Genomic DNA, 10,514 nt, shown 5'->3' on the forward strand with positions numbered 1-10,514 from the left:
TAATACACTCTTTCTCATGTCTTTAGTATGTATTGCCATAAACATAAAAAAAAAAAAAAAAAAAAAAAACACTGGATATTTTATAACCTAGTGTTGTGCTTTTCCATTAATGTATTGATGGGCGATTTGCATAGCAACAGACCGGCTTCAGTATTGAGATATTGTATACTAGGTGAGTTGTAGAGTAGTTCTACAATAAATGATGGATAGAAAGGATAGATGGATAGAAATAAAGATGGGAATATTTAAGTACCCATTCATCAGTGCAAACTGATGAGTGCGCGGGCCCTTTGTGTCGGGATCGCGCATTCACCTTAACGTCACATCGCGCCGGTTCTGGCGTGAACGCGCAACTCCAGGAGACGCAGTCGGTTTATTTCGCTCATCGGGAACGCGCGAAGTGAACGGAGGCCAGGGCCAAGATGCAATTGTGCTAGAGTCGAAATCTACCTCCCATCACATACGCCCCCATTCCCCTTAAAAAAACAACAACCTAATAATAATAAAAGCACCATGCGGATGATTTAGGAGTCCGGGAGCGCGGAGATCTGTGCGTAATATATTGTTCCGGAGGCTGAGCTTTGCTGCGCAGGTGCGCCGTTACGCTGCGGCAGGATGGAGTTCAAGCAGCTGGTGGACGCGGCGGAAAAATGGTGCTCAGGAAACCCGTTCGAGCTGATCTTCGCCGAGGAGGTGGACGAACGCCGGATGGACTTCTACGCCGAGCCTGGCATTTCGTTTTACGTGCTTTGCCCCGACAACATGACAGGAGGTACCGACACTTTTGTAAGTACGGAGAAGAACGCAGTTGCGCGCGCGTGTGTGAGCGTGTGTGTGTGCGGGAAGGGGAGGGTAGGAGGGTACAGAGGGAGTGTGTAGGCCTGTCTATGATTCTGCATGGGCGTGTTGAGTCTTTGGATTAATCTGCAAAAGAAAATCAAATACAATGGAAAATATCCCCCGTGCTGCATTATGGTCATGTTTATTCTCACGCCAAGATGATCAACTAGGTTGCGCATGGTAATGAAGCTTCATCACTGCGCCATTTTCAGACTGGATGACGGTGTACAGAGTCATTGTGTCAGCAAAAGGTTTAAAAGGTTTAATGTTTCCTCGGTGGTCCTGTCATGGCCGCATGAATAGTTGATTATAAGAGTGAAGTGCTCGCTTTCCTCTCCCTTCTCCTTTCTGTGATGTGATCCACTGTAGCAGCAGGTCTCAGTATCAGGTGTTGGCTTGGCTGCCACTTGCTCTAACAGGTTACCAGAAGGATGGCATGGCATTTTTATACTGGATCAGAACCTTTTATTACAATTTCATTTGAATCAAAGTGAATAAAGCATCTGTTTGACTTTCTCGTGTGATGGGGTTGTAGCAGCACCTCTAAAAACATGCTTAAACCTTCCAATAAATCAGTATAATGCTGCATGGACACCAGTAAATAACCTCCATCTGCAGTGTCCAGTTACTAGTACTGATCAGAGAATCAGAGACAGAAATGAACAAAGATCCATAGAACTCACACCAAGAATCCATGGCAAAAGTGCTTTTGCCATGGCTTCCAGATGCCAGAACCAGCTGGTGTAAACAGGCTAACGGGGCTAATCACTCTGTCTACTGAAGACTTTTGGGTATTCAAATGGATCTGTATATACAGCACCTTTACTTCGATATAATATGTCCATCTGTAAGGAAAAAAAAAATAAGACGCTATAACTCTTCTAAGGAAATGTAATGAACTAATTGCGTAATGAGTCTAAAAACACAATTCAACAGAACAGAGGTGAATAATGTTTGTTAATTGTGAACTTTTTTGTGGAAATAAGAACACCATAAGAATAAATACATGTTCATAAATAAAATACACACAGTGCTATAAACTAAAGGCTGTGGCTGATTTCCTTCTAGGCCGCAATGTAAAGTGAAAATGTGCTAAGTGCTAAAATATTTAAGCCTGCTAGACTAAGTCTTTCATAACATACATAATAGTATCATGCCTGTAATGAGACCCCATACTGTGAATGTATACCAACCATAAAGTTTTCATAACTGACTTTTTAGCCAAGTATTTATTATTACGGGGATCTCATGTCTTTATGAGAACACTCCAATATGTGGGTCAACGCTGGGTTGGTGTGAAGTACCTTGAAGCAAGGTGGTCTTACCACCTTGAAGTTGATTTTTTCCCCAACACATTTTGAGCCAATATGTTTTATTCCTGAGCAATTTACCAAGAATTATACTTATTTATTTGTTTATTTCTTAATGACACAGATTTTTTTTATTTAATGTTATGGCCTATCTACAAATCAGGGCTTTTTTTCTATATTTACTTCTATTTTTTCCTTTCTTTAAGTTAATAAGGAACAAAATAACAGTAACCTAAAGACTTTCCTGTGGTGGAAAACTGACAGTCTTTTACAATGCTCTGACATCGGAGACGCCTACCATAAATGTCTCCTACCATAAAATCTCCTTACAGACAGCTTCACCATATAAATGATTCAATGTTTTTTTCTGTATTAAATAACATAGTTTTATAAATAACATTGTTGTTAACATTACATTTACAACAATAACATTGTGGAAACATTAACATAGACATGCGATTTGAAGCTGTCTACCTGCTGCTATAGAAAATTAAGTAGCTTGAATCAAGTAAGCAGTAGCTTGGCATAATCCCTGTTCTTTTGCCTTAGTCAGTATTCCATCACGAGTCACTCTGAGCCAGCACATATAAATATTGTTTAGGGTATCTGAGCTGGCACTGAGTATGACATTTATCTCTGCAGTTGGCTGTTTTAAGGTACTCAAACCTAATTTTTCAGCCAAATGAATAGCTAGTGCTAGCTCGCTACTTACATTTCTCTGATCTGCTTAGAACATCAAAATTAAAAATGTAATCAATCGTCTAGATTAGCCTGCGTATTCAGTTCGATGTCTCCAGTCGGCAGTGGAAGAAAGAATAAGTGCCAGTACTATAACCCCTTTAAAGTCTGACCTCGGTGTATTATTGAAGTTCTTCCTCTAAAAGCAGATTAATCAATGACTGAATGAGTTCATGAATTATGATGAAGTATTCAGTGCTAAAGTGTGGAATGTGAGTGTAAACCTATTCTAGGAGTTCAGGTTCATTTGAATGCACCAGTGATAAGAGTTATGTGTGCCCTCTAACCAAACAGCATGGTAACATGACAGGAAGATGAGTACTGAAGATGCTAATATCATCTAAAAAATAAGGGAAATTGTATCTGTAAGTATGTAATGTATGAAGCACTTTAATCATATATTAAAATCATGTGACAATAAAGGTGACTTGACTTAAAAGAAAATACAGTAGCTATTCTACTGCCATACTGTGAGGAACCATTAGAGTTGTAATTGGTAGTCCAAAGCCTTAACCAATAGGCTACCATTTATCAGAATGCTAAAGTAAAGTATATTCTATGGCTAAAGGTTTGTGGACACCTGACTTTCACACCCATATGTGCCTTTTGAGCATCCCATTCCTGAATGATTCCCTCTTTGCTATAATAATAATAATAAGCTCCACTTTTCCGATAATGCTTGCCACTAGATGTTGTAGCTTGGCTCTGGGGATCATTCTACCCCAAAAGCATCAGTGATGTTGGGTGAGGATGTCTTGGATTCAGTCTGTGTTCTGTTTCATCCCAAAGGTTTTGAGTGGGGTTGATTCAGAGTCAAGGCTCTGTGCAGAACTGTGCAGTTTTTCCACTCCAATCTTGGCAAAACCATGCTTCATGGAGCTCTGTGCTTTGTGCACAGGGGCATTGTCATGCTGGAACAGGGTTTGGGCCTCTCAGTTCCAGTGAAGGAAAATTATAAGACATTCTAGACAATTAAGTGCTTTTTTTGGAATCAGTCTGGGACCACAGATGGATGTGATGGTCAAGTTGTCTATATACTATTTGTTGTAGAGTATATATCAAAAGTAAATAAAGAGGAAATAAATGGATATTATAGTGCTCACGTACATTATGTAGTTTTATATAGGGGAGTAACACAATAACACATTCTGTGTCTGTTTCTTTAAACATTTCCATATATTTGTATCTGTATTTCTTATTCATATTTAAATTTGGCCTAATCTTTCTTTTTTTGTAGTGCAGATTTACATGGATCTGTGTTTATTCTTGTAAATGCTGCACATGCACTAAATTTAAGTAAACAAAACAGGAGCCAAATTCAAACCAGCGTTACACTGACCAGGCGATTACTAAGGATAAGTGAATGAACACCTTAAATGCGCTAAATATAACTGCATTGTTCATTCTCACATTAACGAATGTAATGTCCCATGAGCTTCAGATCTGTAAACTCACCTGCATGAAAGTAAAAAGAACTCAAATACATTGTTTACCTAGTCTTAACCAGATGCGATGTGAAAAAAAGGTCTAGTCTAGTCAGTCTAGCACATCTCCGTTCAGTCTGTTTAGAACTCATTATCTGTTCATGTGGCAGAATAGGAATAATATTTGTGTATGTGGTGTATATACGTTTCTGTACAGCACCGGCTAAAGGATTTTCATCTGCACAGTGTGGAATATTGTTGATAAGATAAACGACACTTGTTTGAACAAAACAACACTGTCTAATTTGTACTGGAAATTCGTCAGCGCCATTTTAATCAAGATGGGCTTTAACTTGTTTTCTGAAATGATGCTTAATTTGACTGGTGTGGCTTCACAACATGTGGTTCGGTAATCACTGGTGAAGTAATGCAGTTCTGATTTCATTCAACTTGAGCTTGAGGTGAACTAAAAAGTGATTAAGTCTGGTCAAGTTAATGCAAAACTTAACTTGACTTAAAACTTAACTTGACTTTAAGTGTGACCCATTACAGCCAGTTTGGTTTAATATATTGCAAGGTTTATTGTCATTGTAGAGTATATCAGTATTATTTTAGTTTATTTAATTTTTATTCATAGTGTGCAATAAAATATACATTTTCACGTGAAGCTTGATCTAAATCGCTCACTAACATGTTCTACTTGCAGATCAGTGTAGTGTTTATTTGCTGAGTAATGTGATGACTGTGCTGTGTGTGTGTGTGTGTGTGTGTGTGTGTGTGTGTGTGTGTGTGTGTGTGTGTGTGTGTGTGTGTGTGTGTGTAGCATGTGTGGAGTGAGAGCGAGGACTGCCTGCCATTCTTGCAGCTGGCACAGGACTACATCTCCTCCTGTGGACACAAAACCCTGTTGGAGGTCCTTGAAAAAGTCTTCAGATCCTTCAGACCTGTGAGTGATTTCTGAAGCACACACACACACACACACACACACACACACACACACACACACACACACACACACACACACACACACACACACACACACACCTAAAACCAAATGCACATTTCATGATTTCCTATTTGTAGATTAATTTTAAGGATCTATGATTTGGCATGTCGTACTAAAACCGCTGTTAGGAGCAGCAAAAAACAAAAACAAACACAGTATGTTTCCAGGCACAAGACAGTATAAACAGCTTGATTTGATTTTATTCTACATACCACCAGTTCTTTTTTGCAGAACAGACCATTCTTGCTAGCTGCATTTCCGTAACCAATATTCCTTTAAACTTTTTCTCTTATTGCTCTGTTTATAGTTTCCCAGTAGTGACAATGTCACATGGTAAGCTGCACTTATGTTTGTTTTGCGCTAGTGAGCTTTGCGGATCAGTCCTACTTTATCAAACAGGCATCTACCAAACAACTGTTCACAAGTGATTTAATGTAGTCATGTAATGGGAAAGAGTGAGCGTACAGTCTTAACTCCACAGTAACCTCAGGGCATTAAATAAAAGCTATAGATTTTTTTTTCTTTCTTTTTTTTTTTTGAGAAATGGTCAGATTTACACACCAGCACAGTGAATTCAACTAAAATGCTTGGATATCTGCTTAGCTATCTATAAGAACACAGTGTGAGCACAGTTCAATTGTTTTTTTCTTTTTTGTCTTCTTCGTTCACACCCATGTTTGTACTGCAAGTGACTGAAAACACTCATTAGTGTGACCGAATATCTGTCAACATCAACAACACCAGTCATATTTGTTGCCAATTCTGCATTACAGTATTGATGAAATAAATAGCTTAGTAGCACATGACTTGTTTTGGAAGTCAGCTGAAGCTCATGACCAGGATGAGAAGGCAAAAACAGGACAGTCGAGGAGCTCTTGCTGCTTTTGTAGCTATTACTGACATTCTGTGCTGACAGATGTACAGCTGTGATGTGATGCAAGGTTAGGGTGAGAAGTTAAAAACCCACATAAACAGTCCTTGCTACTCTCATTACACTGGATATGCACTGGATCTAACATAAAGTGTGTAAGGAAAATAAATCTGTGCCTTTTGTAATTGGAATGAAATTCTGAGTCTGAGTTGATTTTAGATCAGTTCTAAGACTCTGAGGCCAGACAGGATGAGAAAAGCTCTTTACCTTCATAGGTTCTTTAATAATCAATGACATGAAGCAGATTCACCATTATAACCCTGATTATTTACCACTAACAGCACATCATGAACCGTTTTATTCCTTGGCACAACAGTGTGAGATGATTACCCTTAAAAATCATTGATGAATAACATATCTTACCTTTAATCATTTATAATTACTGTAATTTAATGTTGAGGAACGTCTGCAAAACATCTTCGTGTTCTCATTTAAGTTAAGTAGTCTTTTCCTCACCTGCCTCGCTCCTTTTTCCCCCTTTCTTCTGTCCTGAAGACTTTCCTGTAGTGGAAAACTTCCTGAATGCTACAAAAGCTATGACACTGAAGACAACACTAAAAAGCATCTATAAGAGAAATATAAGATCTGCTCATAGGCACTCAAATACTATATTTCAGTCACACATATCTTGAAATTATCAGGAAGTTGGGTAAAAACGAACGTGTCACATTTAGTCATAAACATTTAATGTCATTTGATCTAAAAGTCACTTCACTGCAGTACAGTACCATATGAATGCAATACTGTATGTATAACCTGAGTTTGATTAAAAAATGGAATGAAAACAATGTTATTTTCTAGCTCCTGGGTCTTCCAGACATTGATGACGACACGTACGAGCAGTACCATGGAGACGTGGAGGAAGAAGCAGAGACGGACCATCAGCAAATGGGTGTTAGCCAATAATGTGCTCGGTGAAGTGAATCGACCTTCCACGGGCCGGAGCATTGCTTCATTCCCCCTCATATTTCCTTCTTCCAAATCATCTACACATTTCTACTGTTTTATGATATGCACTATGCCTCTGTCTTGCACACTCACACACTCGCACCACGGCTTATTATAATGCACGATTCCATGTTGCAGAGAAAAGCATTCTCACTAGACGTCCCATGTCCTTCTTGTTTTATTCAGCAAACCGCTGCTTAAAAGATTATGGAAATCTTTTCAGGATTCTGTTAGTTCTTGTGTAATGTTATTTTTGTGTACCGGGTGGGAATCACAGTTTAATGGGTCCTAATGGTTTAACAGGTATTGCGTGACTGATTTTAGATGTGCTTAATGGTTTTCTGATGGGATTCAAAAGTCTAATGGCCATTGATGGTACCATTATTGTAATAAGTTGTGGTTCACTTGTGATTTAATGGACCTTGTGGACTTTTTATACAGTATAATGCTGCATTTCAGGCTGTGTGTATGAAAACAGGAAAACATTTATTGTCAGTAAGTAGAGACAGGATATCTAGATCAAAATGAAAAATATTTAATTTAGTTAAGTTATCAATAAAAAGTTGAATGTTTTAAATTTCTAAATAAAATTGAAACGTTACAAAATGAAAACACAATTAAAAATATAGGGAATAAAATAACTAAACACCATTTACATCACAAAAATCACATACATTGCAAATATAACTTAATATTCAGTTATAATGTAATTACCGAATATAATAAAATCTCAAGCATAAATAGAATTAAATCAATCCTAACAAGAAATACAGTTAAGTCTCTTTATTTGTAAAACAGATCCAAAAAAATCTTTTCCAAATCTTATTCCAGGATCAGATCCCAGGATCTCCATTTTCCTTTTAAAATCCACTATTTTCGGTATGAGATCAGCACCATATCTGATAAATATACCCTGTATATATTCTGGATCTGACAATCTAAACATCTAAAGATCTAAGCAATATCTAATACACACTCAAGAACCATTAAAACCATTAGAGCTTGTGAAAATGTTAAATGGAAACCAGCAGGTGAATCCCATTAGCAAGTAAACAGGTATTTTTGTTTTGTGAGCAAGAAGGATTATGAAGAATATTCTTATTATCATTAAACTTAAATTCAGGAGTCCTCCTGAACAGACATAGCTAAAAGATCATAATATGTTCCCCAGAATTATAGGAAACTGTTAAGCAGGTATGTTAAATTTAGGTCTTAACAATGATGAATAGAGCTTGTCTTGCTGTATGTCTGTACTTAGAAAGTCATGATAGATTTTCTAGTGAATAGCTGAAGAGGTGTAATGTTGTAACGTCTGAAACCAATCAGTGATTTCAAAAACTCAGAGGCAGTTTATCAAACTCTTTTGAATACTCATCATCTGCTTTGTCGTTTATATCTCGACGTCCTTGATCACGTGGCCATGGATTGAATAGGAATAGTGATCCCAGTAAAGCTCTCAGCCTGTGGTACTTAATGCATAATAGCCCTAGATCAGAGAAGAGTGTGATTGCATTTTCAGCTTTGTGTAAAGACAAGCCTTTGTTTGCACTTGTGCATCATGCTTAGTTTTCTTTTTTGGTCTTCAATAGTCTTTAATTGTATTAAAGTATAGCTTACTTCAGGCATGTTTTCAAACAAATCATGGCTAATTATAGGCTTCCTCCGTGATGTTTTCCTCCCAGATTAGGCAAAAGTAAAAGCCTGAGTTGAGCTTTAATGTGTGAAGTACAACAAGAGTGAACATGTTGATCTGAAGCAGCTTCCTCTTTTTTCATCCTCTAGTGCTGACTTAAGGAAAATATGATCCAGTCGGTCTTCATGATTTGATTGACTGACTGAAGTCTGACACGCCCCACAGCAAATTCTTTCCAGATCACTTGACCAATGTAAACAGGTTAGCAGGACCAGCTGGAACATCACATGTTGTTCCAGGATATGAAGAAAGCCGATATGATCCTGCTGACTTCATGTTTAGTGCTTTCCTAATGCTGCCATCAAACCCCTGTATCTCCCACACACTCCACTCACTGCTTTCATACTGTCTTCGTCAGCATTACATCATCCACATGTACTGAAGTCTGGTGTAAGATCAATCAAAGCTACACTTCTATATTCATATTTGTTTGATCCTCCAGCTTTAACACTCTGCAAGCTTTTGAATACCCCACCCCCCACCCACCCCCAGTGCAAACCTCTGGGTATTTACCCCCATTAAACCAACTGACTTTGAGTTTTAACTAAAGTTTGCTTAAAGATGTAATTTTATTAGTTGTCTTGTTTAATCCCATGCTTTGTTATCTGATTTGTTTCATCCTCAAGTTTGTGTATGTTCCTAAATTAAACAATGTGGAGGTGACGTTCTTTCAGCTTGTCCTGTTCCCTCAGTTTGGCTTTCTAAGCCAAATTCCAAAAATGTACTATAATTTAATATTTGAACTATTTAAAAGCTGCTATAATATTTTATGTTTATTCTATGAATATGCATAAAGACGATCGTTCTACATGTCTACATATCTAGATATCGCTGCAAAAGAGAAATCAACGTGTCGAAGTTATATTTAAAGCAAGCCAGAGATACAGGGTCAAGGAAAAACTCCCTGAGATGACATGAGGAAGAAAACTTGACAGAAATTAGACTTACAAAGGATACACGTCTTTTGCATTGAGATTATAATTCATTACAGTAAACAAATAGTAGAAGAGTAAAGACAAACTGTACTAAATGTGTTGAAAGCATGTTCAGTGTGAGCAGACTGCAAATAAGATTCCTGGGATAAGGGACATTTTTTAGGGTTACAGCAGCATCTTTAATACACAAGTATTCTTCAGTATTCATGTGAGTGTGCACTGAAGCAAGTCTAAGATTTGGGCATATTTTTGGGAAAATATTTAGGGTTTCCTAGTAGAAGCAGAAGAAGCTGCTGATGATTTTATCTGAAAAAAGGGCCAGAATGGGTGCAGGTATTCATTCCAATCCAACAGAGACCTCGCCGGAGTCTAATGAAAAGCAGAAATTAACTGATTAAACAAGCGGAATTGGGTTTGGCTGATTGAGTGGTATGAAAACCTGCACCCATCCTGGCCCTTTGATAAGATTGGACACCGCTGCTTTAAGCAGAAGTAGATCATTACGATCAGAGGTAAGAAGAAATGCAGCAGAAGTGTCATTTTTTTTTTTTTTAGATACCTTGCCTTTATTCATGTGGCTATGGGAAGGTAAGAAATGGGGAAGCTCTAAGAAATGGCTAGAAAAACTGGTCATGTACCTAAAGTGAGTGCAATCTTTAATAAGGTAGAACTAAGAGACAGCATCACCA

At 37.8% G+C, this 10,514-nt stretch overlaps 1 protein-coding gene across 1 annotated transcript; it reads left to right on the top strand.

Moving 5' to 3' along the window:
- Positions 1-326: 326 nt before the first annotated feature.
- On the top strand, positions 327-9,557 carry mturn (maturin, neural progenitor differentiation regulator homolog (Xenopus)). Its single transcript, XM_027175694.2, has 3 exons — positions 327-786; positions 5,136-5,258; positions 7,051-9,557. The coding sequence occupies exons 1-3, from the start codon at positions 616-618 to the stop codon at positions 7,153-7,155; spliced, it is 399 nt and encodes a 132-aa protein (XP_027031495.1). The 5' UTR covers positions 327-615; the 3' UTR covers positions 7,156-9,557.
- The last annotated feature ends 957 nt before the right edge of the window (positions 9,558-10,514 follow it).

The sequence above is a fragment of the Tachysurus fulvidraco genome, chromosome 24, assembly GCF_022655615.1.
Source record: "Tachysurus fulvidraco isolate hzauxx_2018 chromosome 24, HZAU_PFXX_2.0, whole genome shotgun sequence".
NCBI lineage: Eukaryota > Metazoa > Chordata > Actinopteri > Siluriformes > Bagridae > Tachysurus > Tachysurus fulvidraco.

Bases quoted from the DNA above. Each gene is read 5' to 3' on its own strand.
- mturn (XM_027175694.2), top strand. From the start codon at position 616: ATGGAGTTCAAGCAGCTGGTGGACGCGGCGGAAAAATGGTGCTCAGGA. The intron at 787-5,135 runs GTAAGTACGGAG...GTGTGTGTGTAG, and splicing joins CAGGAGGTACCGACACTTTT to CATGTGTGGAGTGAGAGCGA. The intron at 5,259-7,050 runs GTGAGTGATTTC...GTTATTTTCTAG, and splicing joins TCTTCAGATCCTTCAGACCT to CTCCTGGGTCTTCCAGACAT.